A 24,439-nucleotide genomic window follows, 5' to 3' on the forward strand; every position below is an offset into this window, starting at 1 on the left:
ATCACTGAAAGGGTTCATTGTGCACAGCCGACAGTGTGTAAACCGAATAAACTTTAGGCACCCATATCGTCTGGTATAGGTAAAACATGTTTTTGAAAAGTATAATCCAACCACTAAAACTCATTTTACAGTACATCAGATTTTTATCTGCATCTTTTTTTTTTTTTTCTTTTTTTGCCGTACGTGGGCCTCTCACTGTTGTGGCCTCTCCCGTTGCAGAGCACAGGCTCCAGACACGCAGGCTCAGCGGCCGTGGCTCACGGGCCCAGCCGCTCCGCAGCATGTGGGATCCTCCCAGACTGGGGCACGAACCCGTGTCCCCTGCATCGGCAGGCGGACTCTCAACCACTGCGCCACCAGGGAAGGCCTTATCTCCATCTTTTAAAGAGCTTTAAAGGAGATGTAACTTACGTTCAATAACAACACTTGACGAAATCACCTTTGTCTGCCAATCTTCTTGTACTCCTTGCTTCTCTGCAGCCTCTCACCCCGGTCCCCAAGTCTCTCCCCTCACTCGATGGGCACCTACTCTGTAGGCATCTGCCCCTTGGCTTTTTCTCAGCTCCAGACTCAGCCTCCCTGGCTTCCTTGACTCCCTCTCTTTCACTCATTATCCCAAGTCTGCACTGCAGAAAAGAGCCTGGAAGCAACCCAGTGAGCAAGAGCTTCCTTCCTTTCTAGAAGTGGGTGGAGGTGGGGAGAGCAGTAAAGAGGATGTATATGGGTGAAGACCATGAATACTCCAGTAGTAATTTCGTCCCTGTTACCAGTGAAATAAGATTAAGAAATGGAGAGAATCTAACAGGGCTGGTAAAGAGTTGTCCTCTCCATTTGGGGACACGTCACTTGATGTTGTGATGTAAATAGCAGCAAACTCACAGAAGTTGTTTATGACCACTTAACCTAAACTAGATGGGACATCTTGCCCCCTCACCAAACACAGAATACAAATCGCTCGTCTCAGGAAGGGGTTCTCTGGTCTTCAAAATTCTCTTCGGTCCTTCCTACGGGAGTTTCAGCTCCCTGTTTCAACACAATCTGTGGCCAGGGGTAAACAGAGGTCCTACCTGGACGGATCACACACGTGTCTTCTGTGCTGATGTGTAGAGCTGAATTCACCAGGCTCCTCAAGCCAAGTTGGCCCTGTGAGGGTTCAAGTCCATTTACCTGAGGAATCGAAGCACCCATTGCTTTGAAATTCCACAGTGTGAGTCTCCAACCCAGAGGCAAAAATTCAGTAACGTCATAACACAGCATCCATGTGTCAGTCAGGGTCCAGCCAGGAAAACAGAAACCACAAGAAGTATTTAAAACAGAGGTAACTTAATTTAACACAGGGAATTGGGTACACCAATCTGAGAAGACAAACAGAGATGATGGGGCAAGCTGGAGATTAGCAGGAACAGGAAGCAGAGACTTACCTGAGGCTGAAAGACAAAGTATTCCTAGGGCCCAGCGGCGGCACCCACACAGGCCTGTCCCAAGGGAATAGGAGCCTGGAGGAGAGGCCACCCAAGCTAGAGCCACGTGGGGGAAATGCCCTGGTTTCTCCCCCATCCCACCCACCTCCAAGTTCCCCGTTGGCTGAAAAGGAACCTGGGAGGGTGGCCTGGGTGCAGGGGCAGAAACCCTGCTCTCTAGCTCAGGGGGTGGGGAGGGTGCGTGATGGACCTACCCTGGGGTAAACAGGCCCAGGACACACACAATCCCCGTGAGATATCACTGGCAAAGCTGGGGAAAATAAGGATGCAACGGAAAGACAGACTTGGCATGCAGAAGCAGCCTGGTCACCTGGGCATGCCCACACCTACTGCCATGAGAGGGGACATACAGGGCCTATGCCGGTTGTCAGACATGGCGGATGACACACTCTGATCCAGTGAAGCCTCACAATGGCCTGCAGAATTTTACCAGCAGCAAACTAGGCCCAGAGAGATGGAACAACTTGCCCAATGCCTTTCGGTGACGCCACTGGAGGAACAGAGCTGGCACTGAGGCAGGGAGAGCTGGCGCTCTTCGACCTTCCTTTGCAGGCTTCCTTCTCAGCCCTACAGTTCTCCTCTGCCACTGACACTCACATCCTCCGCTCCGTCCCCATCACCACCCTCAGTGCACAGACGCACCCAAACCTCGCATCCGAAACAGCTCCAGATCTGCTCCTGGGCAATAACGGGAGAAAAATAACTGGAGTGTTACCCTGACAGTGGCATCCTTATTTTACCAGGAGATCAGCTCTATGGCAGAGGCATGATTCTTTAATGATGGAGCTGCAGCTTGTAGAAGCGGGTGGGGATTTGCTCTCACCCCTGAGGTAACGCCCACAGAAGTCACAGCTTGCTGACAAGGCTGACGTTGGAATTTTTTGCTGTTGTTGTACATTTGAATTCATTTAATCCTAAATTTGGGAGGCCTCAATTATAAACACGGAAGAGAAAAGCCAAAAGATAGACATATACTAATTACGCACTGGTGTGTGTGTACGTGTGTGTGTGTAAGGGGAGAGAGAACAAAATAAGAATTTTTATCCTGAGTTAATAGTCCATTATAGAGCTAGAGTTAGTGGATAAAATGTGAACTAAAGTTAAGTACAAAGGAGAAAACATTATAGCATCCTAAGATCCCTAGAATCTTTTCCCTCAAGTAGAGGATTCCCATTTCTTAAGTCGGAAGTCCACAGAGCGGGTGTGGCTAGGAGAGCAAATCTGAATATTATGTGGATACAAAAAGACACATTCTTTCCCATGGAGCTGACTGAGACACTCCCTGATGATCAGATGATCCCTGAAGATGTTACCCTGCAGATATGCGCGTATGTATGATAATCCTGCAGATATGCGCGTATGTATGATAATCCTGCAGATATGTGCGTATGTATGATAATCCTGCAGATATGTGTGTATGTATGATAGCATTAAAAGAATTTTCTTGAAGATAATAGGTAATTCTGGAAGCTCTAATCTGAAATGAAATACCTTAATGATGTAATTTTCAATAAATATAGTGGTTTTGCTGGTATAAAATATAAAGTACTTATAAGACTTTGTGTTACTAATAAAAAACTGGAAAGCCATTTTCCCCAAGGTATTTTATAATGATGGAGGTAGAAAATATCTAATTTTATCGGGAATAATCTTCTCTCATTTGGCCCTTAAATTCCTGAAGATTCTCATAGCTGAGTTAAAAGCACAAGCAGTAGAGTTTAGAATCTAACACATCCTGTTGGTGAGCTGTTATTTCCTCTGGGATCATTTCTATCATTTTTAAAAGAACTGTCCCTGTAAGCTTCTGTGTCCATGATAAAAATTACTCAAATATTTATAATGGTCAATATTTATTAGAGAACTGATTGGGATTTTTAAGTTGTACCCTTAAAATAGCACTTAGGCCACTGCAACATATAAATAAGTGTATAAAACTCTTGTAAAGTCTACATAACTGCCAAAACTCTTTTGCAGATGCATTTATAAATCATAACTATATGAATGCATGAGACCTCTAAGATGCTTAAATCAAACATTAAATTTCATGGCACCATTTGGGTACTTGTGTTGGGATTTAGGGAGAATCTCCTTTGGATAGTGCAGTAAGTGGTCACAAGACAAAATAGGCCCCATTCCACATGGCAGACAGATGAGCTTAAAGAAGAAGTGTATGAGGTAATTTTCCAAAGAAAGGGAAAAAAATTCCCCAAGATCAGTTATTTGCACTCCATGTTCATGGTGTGTTTTTTGTCTTTTTCATTCAGAAAAGCAGCAACCATATCTAGGCAGTAAAAAGCAGTATTCTCTGCCTGTGTGAAAGGAAACTTGGGCTTTGTTCAGGTCCAGCCTGGCTCTTCTCTGGGATCTCAGGTCATAAGGACCTGTCAGCCATCTCCACAGGCTCTGCTACCGTTGGTGCCCTGCTCTCAAGGTGACACCAAATCAGTGCTTACCGTGGTCCTGTTTAAAGGCAAGATTCTGCTCTATCCTAACCTCAGATGAACGTAGGTGCCATTTAAACCCTAATGGATGGCGTGGTTCTTGCCCCAGACCTGAGATCAAGTAATTGGGATGGAAATATAGACGGGTGTCTCAGGAGGAGAGTCAGTTCTGTTCTTTGTTCCTGCAAGAAGTTGCAGGGCGTCTCTTTCTAAAGATCACGGGTAAGCTGGGTCAAATATGAATAATACAGATTTTCAAGTGACTAACGCACAGTTCAAACTTTAAAAAGAGATAAAGTAATATCCTGAAATCACATGTTTGCTCCCTATAACTATATGACTTTCATAGTAGATTTCTTTAAAATGGTATCTGACAATACTCAAACTGTCACACTGCCAACTCAAGTCTGATGCATCCAAATACCTGAAGTACATTGCTTTCTGACTAACACAGAGAGGTGAGGAAGTCCAATATTTTCCCTTGTGGATTTTCTAGAATATTAGTTTTGGTTAATAGATAACCTCCCCCAAACGTGCCTTATGTTGTAAAACGCATAGGAAACAAAAGGTTAAACAAAGTTCAATTGGTTTTTTTGCTACCAGACTTTTTCAAAGGTTTTAATTAAATAGACCAACATGTTCTTTTACTTCCTAAGAGAAAGCCAAGAACGCAGTGTTTCACTTGGAATCCTCTTTTTGTACAAGGAGACCCTTCAGAGTAATATTTTGCAGTACTTATTTTGGGAAATGCTAGTTTACATGATCCCTTTCTGGGGAGGTGGTGAGGATGCTCCCACCACTGGCTTTTTGCTCCCGTTCCCTTCGCCTGAAATACTAGCCCCAGGCAGCCACATGGCTGGCTTCCCACATCACCTTGAGTCTTTACTCGGAGGTGATTTTCTCAGTGAGGCCTTCCCTGATCAACTTTTTAAAATTCGGGTCCCTTTCTCAACATTCGCTAGCCTTCTTCCCTGTTTATTTTCCAGCGTGGCACCTTCTAGCTTTTTTTCCCCTCTATCTTTTGTTTATTATCTCTCCCTCCCTCCCAAATAGAGGGTAAGTTCCTTGAAGGCAGGGACCTTCCTACTGCCACACTCAAGGGACAGCTCTCAGCCTGCATTTTATTCAGCCTATTATTTTATTCAACACCATCGAATACTCCATCGACTGACAATACTGAGATAGCCTGAAAATGCTCCCTTCACTCAGCCTCCAGGACACTGTCCTCTTTCCTGCCTGCCACCCTTCAGGTATCTGTCCCGGATTCTTCTCATATTTGTGCCTTTAAACATGGCAAAGCTGAGGGCTCAGTCCTGAGATTTCATCTCTGCTCTAGCTTCACTCACAAAGCACGTGGATGCGAACATCATCTACAAGCTGATAACTCCCAAGTCATTTCGGCAGCCCAGATGTCCCTACCCGTCGTTGTAGTGGCCGAGCTCATCAGGGCAGGATAAGCTATGCTGGATTTGGTTTTACTAAGAGAATCAAAGTTTACTTCTTACCTGCTGTCCTTGGTAGGCAGCTCCACGAAGCACGGATCTCTCCTCCAGCAAGTGGCTCATAGGTTGGGGCTCCTTGCATTCTGGGGCTCCCCCATCTTCTAGGGCATCAGAGTTCTTCTTTTCCAGCCATGTGGAAGAGAGAAAAAAAAAAAGCACGGGAGATTCACATCTATTTTGTTTGATAAAGAAGTGGTGAACCTTACTTCTGCCTACGTTCCGCTCTCCAGAACTTGGTCGTATGCTTCATCGTGTAACACGGGGGCTGGGAAGTGTAGTTTAGCCAGGTTCCCAGACAGGGGAGAAGACCAGGGTACAGGTGAGCTCCACCAACTCCATTGCTAGGAGGAAGGAGGAGTACCACAAATAAATTTCATGGCTTTGTCTTAATAGAATCCTCCCTGCTGTTTATTTCGGAGATGGGTTACTGCTAGCTTTTGATATGGAGAAGTGATGTATATCTAGTGATTAGAAAATAAATTGTGCTCAAATACAAGAAAATTTTCAGCTGACTCAAATGTCCTACAGAATGAGGCCATGTTAAAATGATTACATCTATGCTATAAAAGTACAATGTTCCCTAATAAGGCAGGGCCAGTATGGAGAGATTCAAGTTGATCTTTAAAACGTCCAGAGTGCTCATCAGGAATACTTGTTCATTCTGTTCTAATGACAACTGAAACTCTTTAAATGACAGCACTTTCAAACCATGAGGACAGTCCTCTTGTAAATGTCATCTAAAGCGCTCGCAGCTAAAGCAAGATTAAGAAATTTTAACTTGCATTTGAGATTTATGCTTTGAAATGTTTATTGTTTTATCTCAATTAGTGAGCATATGCACCCTTAAAACCCTCAGGAAGATGGTGGACAATCCAAATTTTGCTGACATATATAGAGTTTGTATGAACCTACAGTAGGAGATAAGAGCTTCAACTATAAGAACTGACAGGTCTGGATTCAACTTCATTCAGTCTCTTACTTGATGTGTGAACTTGAGCAAGTTTTTAACTACTCTGAGTAAGATTATGTTTCCTCATCTGTAAAATTGAGATATTATAGACACTATAACACATGTATTATACCTACATAAGACTGTCATGGGTGTGATATGAGATAACATATGTAAAAATTCCTGGTAGATACTAAGTGCCCAATTCTTAACTATTAAATTACCTTTACTGACTTTAATGTTTTCTCTTAAATTATATCTATTAAGACTTTAACATCGTACTACACTTACTTATTATGAGCTTAGTTACAGACCAAAGATATTTTCGTGGTTAAAACTTTAACATTTGCCAGAAGATTTGCTTCGAGTGACCTCTGTGTTCCTTTGACCGTGCTTCTTTCTCTAAGACACACCATGGTTTTGTGACTGTAAGGCCTAAAGGGTGAAGCACATCGTATCTTCTGGCATTGATTGCCCATGCAAATCAGTGACTCAAGCAATCTGGATTTCTCCACTAACTGGCTTTTAAATAATGAGCAACAATCATCTATTTACCACATAAGGCCCCTGAGGGAAACCTGGAGATGTTGACCAGAATGGAATATGAAAAATATCATCAAGGAACATTGTTTAGGTTGTAGCCAGGGAAGATTCTGAGTTTGATCTGCTCGTCTGAACCGGTTTGACAGAAGGCCAGTTTTGCTTACTCTGTTTAAGAGAATTGCCAAAGCATTATACCAGTTCTAGGATCTGCAGATAAAAAAAAGTTCAGCCTTTAGCAGGCCCTGATCTGAACCTGCATAAAAAGCCCAAGCCCTTCCTACCCTCAGGACAACACTGGGTTGGTACAGCTTCTCAGAAATCAATGATGCCTTCTAGGAGCGTATATTCGAAGAAAATCCATAGCCCGTAATCAGCTGGAGCTATCTCCCAGCAGCGTCCAAATAAGCACGCTCTTTTCTCTCTCATGCTTGTTCCTGACTTGCTATGTAAAGCATTTGGTGTGTAACTGCTTTGCATGAGCTCTCCATTTCCTTGCAAATAGGTGGATATGTGACTTTCACACTAATGAGTACCACATGGTGTAATAGAAACCCATCACCATGAAATAGAGCATTTTTAGAAGGCTCTCTTGCATCAGGGAAGCCCATTTATGCTGCTGAAAATGTTTTTATCTGTCTGCTTTGATGTGGGAAATGGGTGTCATTAGTAGGACATGAGCCAAACCCTAACTTCATGCTTGTGTCCTCGTGTTGCCTTCAGACCTACATACATGCAGTTCGGTGAATGAATGGAGGCCTTCAGCCAAGGTCCTGAAAGACACTCAGAGTCACCACAGGGAAGAAGGCAGACGGTCTAAAAGACAGCTCCTGTACTCATCCTCTCTCTCTTTCCTTCTTTGCCTTTGGTTTTCAGAGGAATCTTAATAGATGGGGAGAGGGCATAGTATCTGTGAATTTGAGTGGTCCTGCTCCGGTCTCCACATAAAAGAGGTAGAAGAAGAGAGGAAGGATGGGAGTTAGAGACAGCCAGATTGAGCAGAGCTCCCCAAGCCTTGCCAGGCAATGTGATTTTGCGGTCAGGTGTGTCTTGAACCCTGTTGGAAGTATGTTTGCCTGCAGGCATTACAAACTTAGCAAATATCGCTAGCAAGTGCTTTATTATCCAACTGCCACCAGTAACATCTGTAACTGATCGTCAAGGAAAGAGAGAGGAAATAGTTTTGGCCCTACCGTGTTGCTCCTAAATCTTGATCAAACACAAGAAAAGGCAGCTGAGTGATGCTTGAATAGCGCCAGTGTGAAAATGAAGTGCAAATGTAGTACCCATTTAAAAATGAAGGATTTTTCTAATGGACTGCACGAATCACTTAATGCTGCTCAAGACTCCCAAAGAAAAGAGAGAAGAGCCCCTTAGAATGTCCTGCAGTGTATCTCGTGCCTTACCATTTACCTTGGCATTCTTTAACACTTCACATAAGGCAGAAAAGATTAGCCTTAGAAAAGCTTCTGCTATACTTAAAAAAAATGGCTACTCCTATTGGGGAGTTTTGAAATATTCACAGTAATCATATTCTTTGATTTTATTTTGAGATAATTGTAGACTCACACACAGTTGTAGGAGAAAATACAGAGCGATTCCGTACAACCCTATTCAGCTTCCTCCACTGGGCATCTTGCAAAACTACAGAGCAATAGCACAACCAGAATACTGCCATCCGTAGAGTCAAGTTAGAGAACATCATCACCACAAGGCTCTCTCCTGTTACCCATTTATCAGTCTCGCACAGCGTTAATAGTTATCCTCTCCCTGGGAATTCCTTCTAGGGAGCTGACCTTGATTCTTTAAAATTAGCCTCAGTCCTAAGCCCAGGTACCTTGCACGGCTCTGAAAGAGTCATGCCACGTCCATGATGCTGTGACTCTGGTTCACCCTCTTATTTTCTACAATAAAGTCCCATCTCCAATACTCATTCCACAGTTACATTTCTGAACAATAGAATGTACAGTAGAACCTCCTCTATCTCCTTCTCTTTCCTAGTTGATGTATCCCACTCAACTGGCTTTCCCAATTTCTTAAAAAAAATTTTTTTCCCGCATGTTCAGACCTATTTCTTTTTTTTTTTTCTTTTGCGGTACGCGGGCCTCTCACTGTTGTGGCCTCTCCCGCTGTGGAGCACAGGCTCCGGACGCGCAGGCTCAATGGCCATGACCCACGGGACCAGCCGCTCCGCGGCATGTGGGATCCTCCCAGACCGGGGCACCAACCTACGTCCCCTGCATCGGCAGGCGAACTCTCAACCACTGCGCCACCAGGGAAGCCCCAGACCTATTTCTTATTACCCCACCACTCTCTTGGTCACTGGCTCCTCCTTCATTCATTTTTTTAAACATCTTTATTGGAGTATAATTGCTTTGCAATGGTGTGTTAGTTTCTGCTGTATAACAAAGTGAATCAGCTATACATGTACATATATCCCCATATCTCCTCCCTACTTCCTACACTCTCTGGTATCAGATCCTTATTTTAATAACCCTTGAATGCTCCGATTTTTATCTGGTGTAGGAAAATAAGGCAGATGGATGAGAACAGCCTTCTCTGAATATTCAGAGAGCAAAGAGGGGATCCTAGCTTCAGCTTTTCTGGTCAATCACTGAGCCAGTATTCCATTTAGGAGGGATTTAGAGGTAGCACTCTTTGAAGGTGGAGTTAGAATATTAGTTATTTTGGAAGATATGCTTGCTAGATTATCTAGTGTGAACATGTATTTGTGTGACTTGGGGGTTAGAGGAAGGATCGATTATAGCGATGTTAGCACTCCAAGCTACCTCTTGTGTCACCACTATTCCAAAGAAAAATATTAGAGAAGCATGACTGTAAATTTAAAAAAAGGACACCAAGGAACACAAACCTGACCTCAGCAGCCTAGTGCATGAGTAGAGCTCCGGTAGAGAAGGAGGGAGAAGGAGTCAAAGTACCAGAAGGCCGTGGCGATGGCCATTTCTGCCAAGTGTTTTAAAGAATATAATCCAGTGTTTGTCCTGTAGTCGACACTCATAAGTATGTGCTGAACTGAAGAGGTGCAAGGTCTGAACTGATTGTTCAGTGAGGAATTAAAGACAGTAAACCAGTCATTACATAAAGGCAATTTTCTGTCCTCCCCTCTCCCTCTGTAAACTCTACTTTGTATTATTTGATACTGATTATTTGATATTATTCCACGAGTATCAAGCAGGCCATTAGTTGTCCAATGTAAAAACATCAAGCCCAATGTAAAAAACATGATCCCATTTAGAAAGGAAAGAAGGAAGAAAAGGAGGGAATAAAGGAAATGAAGGGAAGGAGAGCTTGGGGAATCACTAGTGCTGTTCACCAACACTTTTGGTCTTTTCTTCACCAGCCACATGGTAGAATTATACTTCGTGACACCCTAGAAGTCAGCCACGGGTTTGGCCTGTAAAATGTGACAGATGAAGCATGTCACTTCTGGCAGCCAACCTTAAGAGCTAAGGTGTGATTACCCATGCTGTTTCCCTCAGCTGTGGCAGCCCTGTTCCAGACGGGCAGGCTACATCCCTGGCTGAGAGCAAGTCAAGCCCGGCTCCTGCCAACCCTGCAAGGACATTTTGTGTGAACGAGAAGTAAATCTTTACAGTTTTAAATGATAAAAAGCAGGGGTTGTGTGTTACTATAACATAACGTAGCCTGTCCTGAATGACAGAACATAGTAAGTAACATAGTCTTTCACAGTAGGATGGTAGGTGTTTTTTTCTTTTCTTCTTTCTTATCTTTTTGTACTTTCTAATTTTTCAAATAATTTTTTAAATCAATTTTGTACTCTTCTAGAATGGGTATATTTTTTAATAAGGAAATAAATTAATTTAAAATAAACTAGGGAAAAGATAATTTTTATGATTTGAATATGTTTATAATTCAAAATTATTATATTTTTATTGATAAATGCATGAAATACACAGAAATGAATGCCACGTTCTTGAACCTGGGGTATGCTTTTGGAGCATACTCTTTAGTCACCAAGAACTCTGAAAAACAAAATGTCACACTGTCATGGAATCAAGGTTTACCAGCTTGAGATAGGTCTGCTCCAGCCCCTAAGAAATGCACCTTCGTGAGGGTGGTGGACTCCTTTGGGGTCCTGGGAGACATTTGTGTGACAGACAACTTCCCATTTATCTGTGGTTTGCTAATGAGATCAGGAAAAACGACCAAGAATGATGTGCATTGCTTAAAAGAGCACTCTGTTTTCTAATTTTCCTTCCCCCATCCTTCCCTTTGCACAATACACACATACACACACACACACACACACACCATAATTAATAATGCAGTCAGGCTCATTCGACGATAACCATACCATTTGCACATTGCCCTTATTACACAGGACAGCCTTGTTACATGTGTTTATCCGCATATATTTGTTTGCCGACCTGAATGAGGTCAATAAGATCCCATGCCTTCAAGATGGCAGACTCACAGCCAGGGCCAACCCACAGACAGCTGATGGGTCTCAGCCCTGTTTTCTTTCAATCTCTTCTGACACAAATCGAAGACAGTGCTGCTGTCTTTGAGGTCTGAGATTCCACAGACAAAAATTAGGAGTCTCTAGATATTTTGTAAAGGTTAATGTTTTATTTGAGATTTTACCTAGTGCCTTTGCAGTAGTATTTACAGGGTTTTCTTCCACTTGACCAACCTAGAAATATATTACATAATAGACTCTCAATAGAAATAAAAGCCCTCTTATTGGTCCTATTGAAAAGGATAGTAAAGCCCTGGTTTACAGATAAACCCTTTGCTCTTTTTCTCCTTCTACAGCCCCAGAACCCATGTTTAGCATGTAAGACAATGAATTATAGTTATTTTTAGTTCTGGATAACAAGTTCAAAAGGCCCTAAAAGTGTGAAAAGGGAACACTCTTGCACTGCTGGTGGGAATGTAAATTGATACAGCCAATATGGAGAACAGTATGGAGAATCCTTAAAAAACTAAAAATAGAATTACCATATGACCCAGCAATCCCACTACTGGGCGTATACCCTGAGAAAACCATAATTCAAAAAGAGTCATGAACCACAATGTTCACTGCAGCACTATTTACAATAGCCAGGACATGGAAGCAACCTAAATGTCCATCGACAGATTAATGGATAAAGAAGATGTGGCACATATATACAATGGAATATTACTCAGCCATAAAAAGAAACGAAATTGAGCTATTTGTAATGAGGTGGATGGACCTAGAGTCTGTCATACAGAGTGAAGTCAGTCAGAAAGAGAAAGACAAATACCGTATGCTAACACATATATATGGAATTTAAGAAGGAAAAAAAAATGTCATGAAGAACCTAGGGGTAAGACAGGAATAAAGACACAGACCTACTAGAGAATGGACTTGAGGATATGGGGAGGGGGAAGGGTAAGCTGTGACAAAGTGAGAGAGTGGCATGGACATATATACACTACCAAACGTAAAATAGATAGCTAGTGGGAAGCAGCCGCATAGCACAGGGAGATCAGCTCGGTGCTTTTTGACTGCCTGGAGGGGTGGAATAGGGAGGGTGGGAGGGAGGGGGATGTAAGAGGGAAGAGATATGGGAACATATGTATATGTATAACTGATTCACTTTGTTATAAAGCAGAAACTAACATACCATTGTAAAGCAATTATACTCCAATAAAGATGTAAAAAAAAAAAAAAAAGGCCCTAAAACACTGAGGTTATTGCTTAGTGCTCACTGCAAAGGAAAACCTTCTGGGAAAGGTCTTACTTTTTAAGAAACCAAAAAATTTTTAGATCCCAGACTGTACCTGAACGAGAAAAGAAAACCTTATTAAGAACTTCTACTTTTCTAACTTTACATTTGGAATAGTGAGGGATTATGACAAATGTGCAAATTGGTATATACGGTCTCTCTACCCTTACTTGGTGGTTTCATTAAGTTTTTTAAAAAATAGAATAAACAGAAGAAAAAATACATACCCCTCAAAACAAAGAACTTTTACTGGAATTGTTTAGTTTAACCTTCAAAATATTTAATTCCTTTGTACTCTGTAAAATGTCTAGATAGAGGCACAATTATTGTTAAATTTTTTAAAGGTCGACCTTTAAGCACAGGTCCATGTACTTACCTTGGAAACTAGGTCTCAATGTAGAGGGTGCCCGTGGAGCCTATAGACTCAAAGGGTTCCGAAAAAAGTTAATAACCCTCATTCTTTGTGACTAAAAAAGACCCAGGCAGGGCATTTCATACACCGCAAGGAGCAGCTAGTGGCCTGAACTGTTCGCTCAGATGAGAGGCTCCTTCTGCTTTCATCCCATCTTGCTAACATTCTACAGAGATGTTTGTTGCAATGAAATTGATGGCCAGCACACTTGGCAATTCGAATTGCATTAGCTGTTCCTTCTTTTTTAACGCCATTAACCACACGAATGCAATCTTTGGAAGCCCTATATCAGGAACTCAGGACCTGGTGCTGTGGGACTAGCTCAGGTCTTATGGTCAAGGTCCCTTGTTCTGTGGATCTAATTAGCATGCAGAGCAGCTTCTCAGCTTCTAAAGTGTAAGCTTATGCCCTGAGCTGGATTCTAAAATTGAAAGTATTTTTTTAAAGGCTCTTATTTCCTGATATTTACAAAATGTGTTCATCTGCAGAAAAGGAGGATCTCAATTAGGGGAATCAACTAGCCCATCAGTGAGCAAATGTCTGTCTCCGGGACCTACTGTGTGGATCCCAGGTTGAAGTAAGGAGCCAGTTCTGAAATCTGTGAAAAGGAGCCACAGATGTTGGATGCTGTCAGACTCTGGAGGATTTCAGAGAGCCCCATCTCCGAAGAGCCTTTGAAATCCTTTTCCAACCCCTTCCTACACAGCTTCAGTCACCCAGAAAGTTGAGTTATCGTCACGATCACCCAGTGGAACGGGCTGGAGCCGGAGAGCAGAGAATGAGGGTAAAGGGTAAAGAGAGCCATCTTGCAGGGCTCATGGGACCTGAAGCCTTGGTGCCCTGACACTACGAAGAATTCCAACTCCTTCACTGTCTGGGCTGCAAATGCTCTGGTGTCATGTCGGCGGTCATATCATTGTGACTTGGAAAAGACAGGCCTGACGTACGATTTCTCAGTTGTGGAGCCACAGGGGAAGAGGGAGGCAAGGGGAACAGACAAGACCTTAACAGCTGGGAAGTGAGGGTGTTTCCTGTCTCTCCCTCTGCTAGCTGGTGCTTCAGTCTGAGAGAAGAAGCACCCCCTCCCACCTAACCTGTGACGTGTGCTGATTGGTGTGCGTTTCTTTCTTTCCACCCAGGACAGCTTTCCTGCCCGCTTCGGAGGAGTCCATTTTGTCAACCAGCCCTGGTACATTCATGCCCTGTACACGCTCATCAAGCCATTCCTTAAAGACAAGACCAGGAAACGGGTAATGAAAACAAAAACCCAAAGGGGGGATTCAGAGGCACAATTACAAAGCCTGTCCTCTCCCTCTCTCTCTCCCTCTCTCTCTGTATTTTTCATTGTGTTTTTTCCTGCTTTTCTGTAGCCCCTGAGCATTTGAGCCTCAGCTGGAGTTTGCAAATGGCCTGGATTTAATCAGTAGTTTAGTGACTGAGTTATTTTACCGTACGGGTGACAAACCAAAGGAAATATTGAAGGCATGCAAATACCAGATGCCCCTTTTGCTGTAAATGCTTGTGGGAAATATGGGGTCAAGCAGCTTCCTGTTCATGGAATATTTTAAGAGCTAGCATTTTGTCCTGTGAATGTATTATTGCTACGAAGAATACTGATGATTTGTATTTTTCCCCATGGCTCTTGGGTGATAGCTGCCAGCTCCATCACCTTTGAGATTGGGAAAGCATTCTTCTTTGGAAATAATAGAGCTCGTAGGAAGAAGTCTTTTAAAGTCTTGATTGCATCAGCTGATGACATTTGGGAAGCCAGCCTTTTCCACCAGAGCTGGGTATTTTTTCATGGCATTCTGATTAGCTGAGAAACCGAACATTCTTTAACCACTCGGAATCTCAGTTTCTTCATTTATAAAATGGAAAAACTAACACCCACATCACAGAGTGGTTGGAGTAATTTAATGAGACAGATAGCATAAAGCCATTCATGTAGTAGAGACTCCAGGACACCAATTTCTCTTTCCCATTTAGCTCTCTTTTCTTGTAAGCTTTCCGATTTCAGCTATCACCTGGCTCAGGGACGTCACCTCTTAAAGGAACCAGGGTCGGTCTTACAGCGCCTTACATAGGCCTCTATGCCCCAGGGACCCCGTGCTGGGGAAGAGCTCTGAGTATTCAGGGGGGAGTGACGATGTGAGGGACACCCTCCCATACACACTCTGCAGGTTTCCTAACTCCTAGACCTCAGATGCTTCCAGATCCTTAGGAAACACTGCAGTAGGGTATGGGATACGGGGTAATTCCGCTGTCCCCAAATGAGTGTGGAACTGGGAACTAGAATTCACCAGGCCCAAGAGGCAGAGACATTCTGGAACATTCTGCAATCTGTCTGGGGTTCACGACAGTGATAAGGGCAGAGAAGTGCCCTAGACTGTTCTCAATGTGGCTTCATGCTTCCCACTGGCTTCATTTTCTACTTAAGAAGGATCCAGTGGGAATTCCTCCCACAAAGCAATCGACATTTGTGCTGTGCCATTGAAGGGGGTTTCTGGAGCTCTGGGTAAAGAACAGAATCTGACAGGTGGGGATTCCACCTCCTACCTGCTGAATTCCTCCACCCCACAGGACCCCCGGAGAGAGGGCCAGTTTCAACAGCGCTCCTTTTCCTCTAAGACCTGGAAGTGTTGCGTGGGTGGGTACCAGGGCCAGTATTTTGCTCCAGCTTTTCCATGCTTCAACTACTACAATTCCTCCAGTGAGACATTTTGCAAAAGCCAGAATATGTGAATTTCTTCAAAAAAATTCTTGTTAAAATTCAGTCATAGCCAACAATCCAGTGTCAGAAAATGTACACTGTCTTCTGAAGTGCTACAGTATTCTTGTGAAGAATTTTAACACTTAGCTTCTTGTCCCCTTCCTCGTTAAATGATGTCATTACATCACAAGTTAAAATCAGTACAACAGAACAAAGTAGCAAGTATTTATTATATACTTATATAGTACATTATAATAAACAGGCACACCTTGGAGATATCGCGGGTTCAGTTCCAGACCACCGCAAAAAGGCGAGTATTGTGATAAAGTAGTCTATTAAGTGTGCAGTAGCATTATGCCTAAAAAGATGTTCATACCTTACCTCTTGCACTGTTGGTGGGAATGTAAATTGATATAGCCACTATGGAGAACAGTATGGAGCTTCCTTAAAAAACTACAAATAGAACCACCATATGACCCAGCAATCCCACTACTGGGGATATACCCTGAGAAAACCATAATTCAAAAAGAGTCATGTACCACAATGTTCACTGCAGCTCTATTTACGATAGCCAGGACATGGAAGCAACCTAAGTGTCCATCAACAGATGAAGGGATAAAAAAGACGTGGCACATATATACAATGGAATATTACTCAGCCATAAAAAGAAACGAAATTGAGTTATTTGTAGTGAGGTGGATGGACCTAGAGGCTGTCATTCAGAGTGAAGTAAGTTAGAAAGAGAAAAACAAATACCGTATGCTAACACATATATATGGAATCTAAAAAAAAAAAAAAAGGTTCTGAAGAACCTAGGGGCAGGACAGGAATAAAGACGCAGACATAGAGAATGGACTTGAGGACACGGGGAGGGGGAAGGGTAAGCTGGGACAAAGTGAGAGAGTGGCATGGACATATATACACTACCAAATGTAAAATAGATAGCTAGTGGGAAGCAGCCGCATACCACAGGGAGATCATCTCGGTGCTTTGTGACCACCTAGAGGGGTGGGATAGGGAGGGTGGGAGGGAGACGCAAGAGGGAGGAGGTATGGGGACATATGTATATGTATAGCTGACTCACTTTGTTATGAAGCAGAAACTAACACACCATTGTAAAGCAATTATACTCCAATAAAGATGTTAAAAAATTATTAAACAAATTCCTCATTAACAGTCAGAAACTTTACATGTTCTTTTTGTTCTCCTTGAACTTGTATTTCCATTATACTTCCCCCACCGACTCATAGCCTCATATAACATTTTTTTATACTGGAAAGCATTTTATCGGTGACCCTGTTACATTTCTTTGCAAGAAAAATATGTAAATAAATATAAATTACTCTTTGATTACCCATGACCCTAATGCTTTAAGTATCAAAAATTTTTCTTTTAAGTTGGGTAATCATTAAAAATGTTATTAATGCACAATTGTCCAAAACAATGTAAATATATTATGTTAATAATTATTAAAATTTAAAAGTAAAATTTTTATTTAAAAAAGTTCATACCTTGGGCCTCCCTGGTGGCGCAGTGGTTGAGAGTCCGCCTGCCGATGCAGGGGATACGGGTTCGTGTCCCGGTCTGGGAGGATCCCATGTGCTGCGGAGCGGCTGGGCCCGTGAGCCATGGCCACTGGGCCTGAGCGTCCGGAGCCTGTGCTCCGCAACGGGAGAGGCCACAACAGTGAGAGGCCCGCATACTGAAAAAAAAAAAAAAAAAAAAAAAGTTCATACCTTAATTAAAAATACAAAACAAAAAAAGTGTAATAGTTACGTCGAAGATCACTGATCACAGATCACCATGACAAATATAATAATAATGAAAAAGTTTGAAATATTGAGAGAATTATCAAAATGTGACCCAGAGACAGGAGGAGAGCAAACACTGTTAGAAAAATGGCACCAAGAGACTTGATGCCACGTGCTTGACGTAGGGTTGCCACAAACCTTCAATTTATAAAAAGCATAATATCCGTGAAGTGCAATAAAGCACAATAAACAAGGGATGCCTGTAGTATGTAGTATATAGCATAATATAATACTTATATGGTATATTATTATACTACATGTAAGTATTTTAAAAACATTTACACTTCATCATGGTTAAATATGGGTGTGTGTGTGTGTGTGTGTGTGTAATTGGTGGCCCTATACTTGAGTACAATTTATGCGCATTAAGCCTGTAACATGAAGAAGTGTGGGAACCGATGTCATTATACAGATGCACTTTAGATAAACTTTCAGGAGTCAATTCCTAATTTGCAGGCAATGGTAATTATCAACTTGTGGCTTATCCACTTTATAGATTTGTTTGAAAACGTTATTTGGGGGTGTTTTTTCCCCTGCTTGACTAATTTCCATCACCATCTATCATATGCTTAGAAGATGCAAACTTGTTTGTGGAGGGTATTGGCAAATCCAGACAAAAATAGAAAATCGTTGCAAAAATATCTCACAGTAAATTCTCAGGTCCCAGTTTTCAGTTCCACTGACTAAGAACTCACTGAGCTTTTTCCTTGTGCCCACACCACCCTGGGAGCTAGGAGAGTATTAAAAGAGAAAGAAGACACTGTCCCTTTTCCTGAGCATACTTTTCTTGCTATGGGGAAGCAAGACATAAATGAACAAATCAGAAAAAACTAGAAGTAATCACACAATGAAGAGTTAATTTGGGGAAGAGGGGAAAACCAGAGTGGGCAGGTGCTACTGGCACAGACTGAGAAAGAAGTTGCCACTTGGTGTAGGCCTGGGAAGGATGGGGAGGGTTGAGGAGGGTCCGGAGGGTACTCCGGGGGAGAACATCGCAATGTGAAGCTGTGTGCGAAGCATGACTGGATGGTTTTGGATGGTCTACGTCCTTACTCTTTTCATCAGCAGGGATAATTAAGAGATGACTGTATGTGTAAATTTGGGCCATGGCCAAGTAATACCCAATTTGTTCATGAACTTCATTTTTAAGGACTATTAATTCAGGCCCTTTTCTGAGCAATAAATTAACATTTTATGCAGACTAAGCTACAGACACAAAATTGAATGCCTCTTTAAACCCCATGATCACCAGCAGTGCATCCACTTTGTCATTGCTAGACTGTGTATTAGATTCAATGCTTGGTCATACGTTTTGGATGTTTATCTTGCTAATTATTTTTTCTTTCCAGATTTTCCTGCATGGAAACAACTTAAACAGCCTCCACCAGCTAATACACCCTGAATTTTTGCCATCTGAATTTGGAGGAACCCTTCCTCCTTATGACATGGGAACTTGGGCCCGGACGTTACTCGGTCCTGACTACAGCGACGAAAATGACTACACTCACACTTCCTATAATGCAATGCACGTGAAACACACAGCCTCCAATCTGGAGAGAGAGTGCTCACCCAAGCCGATGAAGAGGTAAGGCCCGGGTTAGCAGAGCCTCCCAGTTAGAGGTCAAGAGGCGTTTTGGATTTGGGTCTATTGTGGGTTAAGTAACTGAAGATCTTTAAGGGCACAGAACTTGCATAAAATAAATTGCAGTACATTCTCAGCTGATTTCACCAGAACTGAAAGTAAATGGGGGTTGGCTGGCCCAGAAATACAGTTGTCCCCATTGGACGAATGAAGCAGTAAAAGGCTGGGACCTCATTCATGTCGTGATTACAGTCCTAGTCTCTACGGAATCTGTTAACTCACACAGAATGAAATGTGGGACCTTTGAGATACATTTAATGAAAAAGCAACCTGCTAGAAAACGTTTCTATCATTGATGCATTTGGAACCATTTACTGAGCATTTACTTGGCCACAGTCACTGATTAGGCGCTGGGAGTACAAAAATGAATAAAGACATTAAAAACAAAAAACAAAAAAACCGAGAAGGCCCTGGGAAAATCTGCCAAGTAAGACTTCTAGCAACCAATTTCTAATGTGAGTGATGTTTGAGCTGGGCTCTGAAGGATGAAAATCAGCATCCCAGTCTTCAAAAGGAGGAAAAGACAAGATAGACAGTGGCCTGGAGGCAGTGGAGGGATGGGATATTCTGGCGTGGTGTGGCAAACAGGCGTGTGAGGGTCAGGGGTGAGAGTGGGAATAATGTTCCAAAGATGGTCGGATGCAGGTGGGGAAGTATGTTGCATCCTGTGTTCAATGGAGAGCCATGAAGGAGGGTTTTTTAAAAATTGATGTACAAATAATGTACGAAATGTATAAAAAGTAAAACTTTATTCTACTCCTTCAATCACTATTCCCCAATACCAACCCCTCCCCAAAGGAGGGATGAGACCGGGTGGGCCCTTCCATTCTCTTTTCCATATATTACCCACATCTAGACACATCCAGAGAAAATATCTAATAGCGGGTATTGCGTAGCCTAGTTTGATAGGGCTGCTGTAACAAAGTCCCATAGACTAGGACAGATTAGGTACCTTAAATAATAGAAATGTATTTTCTCATATTTCTGGAGGCTACAAGTCCAAGATCAAGGTGTCTGCAGGGCTGGTGCCTTCCGAGGCCTCTCTCCTGGGCTTGTAGATGGCCGTCTCCTCTCTGTGTCTTCACATGGTCTCTTCGTGAGTGTCTGTATCCTAATCTCCTCTTCTTATGAGGACACCAGCCGTATTGGCTTAGGGCCCACCTCATTTTATCTTAACCTCTTTAAAGACGCTATCTCAAATATACTCACAGTCTGAGGTACTAGGGGTTAGGACTTCACCATGAATTTGAGGAGGGGACACAGCTCATCTCATAACATGTCATTATGTAACACCTTTCCACGTCAGTAGATCTAGGTGTATCTTACATTTTCAGTGCTGTGTAGTGTTCCAGAATATGGATATATCACAGTGTAGCCATTTCCCCGTTGATGGGCAGTTAGGTTTTTTCTCTGTTCTAAATGGGGCTCAATGAACCTTTTAAACCTTTTTGATGTGCCTCCTTCATTCTCAGGAGAAAGTTCCTCTGGGTAGACTTGGAGCCCTGAGGCTGCTGGGTCAGAGGACTGTGCACCTTAAATTTCAGTCCACACTGCCTAGATACCCTCCAAAATGACCCTCCTCCCACCAGGAGTATGTAAGAATCTCTCTCCCAGACCTGTGAAAAGTGCTTGATATTATCAGACTTCATTTTTTTCTCTTGAGATGTAATCGACATACAGCACTGTATAAATTCAAGGTATACAACGTAATGATTTGACTTACACACGTGATGAAATGATTATCACAATCAGTTTAGTGAACATCCATCACTTCATATAGATACAAAATTAAAGAAATAGAAAAAACTTTTGTTCCTTGGAATGAGAACTCTTAAGATTTACTCTATTAACTTTCATGTATAACATAGTTGATTATATTAATTAATCAATCAATTAATTATATAATATTAATAATATTATAATTATAATTAATTATATTAATTATAATTAATTAATTGATTGATTATATTAATCATGTTGTACATACGTTACATCCCTAGTACTTATTTTTCTTATAACTGGAAGTTTGTACCTTTTGACCACCTTCATCCAGTTTTCCCTCCCCCTCCCCCCTGCCCCTGGTAACCCTAAATCTGATCTCCTTTTCTATGAGTTTGGTTGTTTTTATCCTTATTAGATTATAATTGCTTTACAATGTGGTGTTAGTTTCCGCTGCACAACCAACTGAATCAGCTCTATGTATACCTATATCCTGTCCCTTGTGGGCCTCCCTCCTACCCTCCCCATCCCACCCCTCTAGGTCAGTTTTAACCATAATCCTGATGGTGGGACAACCGTACGTATTTTTGTTTTCATCTGTATTTTCCCACCAGACACAGTCTGGGGTTTGTAAGGATCGTGGAATTATCAGAGAAAAGGAGACTAAAAGCCATCAGCAGCTGATATGGGGGCTCAGGTGGGAAGATGAGGGCCAGAACGGACACTGAAGTAGTGGAAGAACAGCTGAATTCTGGAGACTTTTGGGGAAGGAGGAATGTCACTGTCGAAGCCTCCTTTGGGGGGCTGGGCTCATGTTGATGTCCTGAACCGGCACAGTGTCCAGGAGGAGGAGAAGCTCTGCATTTCCTGCTCAGTCAGGACTATTACACTCAAATGTCTGGAAAACCTCTCTGCTGGGACGGGAGGGACCTGGAAATTCATTTACTCCCCAGGTTACTAGTCAACATTCTCTGGGAAGTGGTGGTCATGGTGGCTGAGAGGTTGGCTTCGTGCCTCAACAGGGAAGGGACTGACTTAGTGGCCCGCGTCCTGACCCACGCTCAGTCCAGATGACGGCACAGTGACAACTGTAACGACAACTCACACTCTTGACACTGTTCTGAACCCTTTAGCTCATTAAACTCTTTAAATCCTCAGCACAACTGTATGAGAACGGTCTTGTCATTATTCTCGTTTTACAAATGAGGACACTGAGACACAGAGAGGTTAAGCAACTGCCCGAGCTCACATAGCTAGTAAAGGGCCAAGCTGGGACTCAGACCCAGGCGCGCTGGCTCCGTGCTCTGGGTTCGTGTCCTCTATAAGACATGGCACGCTGTCTGCTTTTCCTTGTACTTTCTGTCCTCAACTCCAGTGCCAGCCTTCTCTCTCCAGCCCCTCCATGGACAGGAATAGTGACATCTCATGTGGCCTGTCCCCACCCTATCTCTTTCGGATACGGCCATCGTACCTTCCTATGTCGGAACTTCCAAAGTCAAGTGGCGTGAAATAGGAATTTGCCACTCTTTCCCCAGACGATCAGTTACAGAGTTATACCTTTTTTTGGGTGACTAGACACGTCCTGACTCCAAGTTCCACCTCTGAATTAATGTTGAGGATCAGAGGAGGTGACACCCTCCCTTATCAGCCAGTAAATTCTGGAGGGTAAAGGCTTTGTCTAACTAACTCTTGTTCACCTCACTCCCTCCCCAAGAATCCGACTCCACGTCCGACACTCAGCAGACACGCAGCAGACACGCAGCAGACACGCTCTACACGCTCGCTGCATTTCAACGTTGAGTGAAAGCTGCCACCTCACAAACCCATCCTTGGTGCACTTGCCCAATTGCTTCAAACAAATTGTCAGCTCCAGACGGAAAGCGCTCATTCTCCTGCTTCACCAAGACTCTCCTGGATCTTGTCTCTCAGGATCTTATAGGGGAGATAAGACGTCCGCACACATAACTATACTTAGGTGCAGAATGGGAGAGCTACTATGAAGGAGGTGTTAGACCTGCTGCAGTGCTCTGAGGACGCATTCACTAATTTCAACCAGAAGACTCAGAGGAGTCTTCGTGAAGGCAGGCAAAGCGGACCCAGGTTTTGGAGAAGGTAAAATGTCAGAGTCAACATCCAGGACTATGCCAGAGTAGCTAGCAATTGCATATGCATCTCATTACCCCACCAGTCCTGCTGTCCTTGGCATCCTTGAGTCTTTGCTTGGGGATTTCAGGCCGCAGCAGGGTGGGCAGTGACAGCCTGGTGCCAGCAGTGACGCCAGCAAGGAGGGACCGCTCCTGCTCCCGGGCTGTGCCTGCCGTCAGATGCCTCACAGACAGAGCTCTGTGAGGAACGCGAAGATTACAGGGACAGCACAGTCACCATTCAGAGCATCTTTGGGCCTGTAAGGACCCAGAGGGGATAAGAAAATTGGAAACAGAATTGGAGGAGACTTTGAAGGTCATCTCTTCCAGCCCCCCACCCCATATGGGGGCCTGTTCTCCAGCACAGCCCGTCAGGCAGCCCCAAGTTGCACCATCCAGAGACGGGCAGACAGCTTACAGGGCAGCGTGTGCCCTGCTGTGTGGCTTCAGGACGTGCCTCCTTATTCTGAGCCTGATGACCTGGGTCTGAGCTCCGCAACAGCACTGTGAATTCCAGTGGGTAGACGATGCCCATAGTCCTAATCCGGCCATAGCTTCCAGCAGTCTTCAGACCCATTTGGAATCAAATGGGCTTTTGTGACTGTCCTTGGGACCTAATCACTTTTCATAATGTGGTCCAGGAGCACAAACTGCCTCAGTTCCAGGCGGCTCGGAACAATGGGTTCTGGCGCAGGCGCAGAGTAAAATCCAAGATGTGTGATGTTCTCAGCGAGTGAGTGGCTCTAACAGCGCTTCTTTCCCCCCACCCCAGGTAATTTTGGTTCAACCCTTGAGCACAGAAACGTTAAAAAGTTATTAGTTTCGTTGACAATTTCTCTATACTACTTATTTCTATATTGGTCGGTTCTTTGATATGATAATGCCTTTGTGGGCTGAGTGTGTGACATTTTCTGCTCTAATACTAGATGACCCTGAGTTTTGTATTCTTAACTTCGTGTTTCTGTTTTTTATTTTATTTGTTATAGTCTGCGTCCTTGCTCTCAGGCCACCGGCTGCCACTTTGTGCTCTTGGGACTGTGTAGGTCTGAAGCACCTCACTTCCTCCTAATTTACTATTGGAATATGTTTAAGATCTGGAAAGCAGGTAGCCAAACTTTTTAATACTGTCCAACAAATAACAGTAAGTAGGCTTTGTATTAGGCTCTATATAATTATTTGGCTGCGAATATGACAAAACTCCAACTGCATTGCTTTAAACAATAAGGAAAATGTATTACTTCACATAATGAGAAGTTACAAAGTAAGGTGGCTACAGGAATGTTTATTCTAGTGGCTCAGTGGTTGCCACCAGAACCCAGGTCCTTACCCCTGCGTCCAGCACGAGTGGAGATG

The 24,439-nt window shown here is 43.1% G+C and overlaps 1 protein-coding gene across 1 annotated transcript in view; it reads left to right on the forward strand.

Moving 5' to 3' along the window:
- The window catches only part of CLVS1 (clavesin 1), a gene marked incomplete at both ends in the record, with an annotated part of 138,456 nt that overhangs the window by 93,708 nt on the left and 20,309 nt on the right, over positions 1-24,439 (forward strand). The window contains 2 exons of the mRNA XM_081214296.1: positions 14,200-14,310; positions 18,931-19,166. Of these exons, the coding sequence (XP_081070422.1) occupies positions 14,200-14,310; positions 18,931-19,166 (347 nt within the window). The remainder of the gene's footprint in view (positions 1-14,199; positions 14,311-18,930; positions 19,167-24,439) is intronic.

Source organism: Mesoplodon bidens (genome assembly GCF_964165515.1).
Source record: "Mesoplodon bidens genome assembly, chromosome: 16".
NCBI classification, from domain to species: Eukaryota; Metazoa; Chordata; class Mammalia; order Artiodactyla; family Ziphiidae; genus Mesoplodon; species Mesoplodon bidens.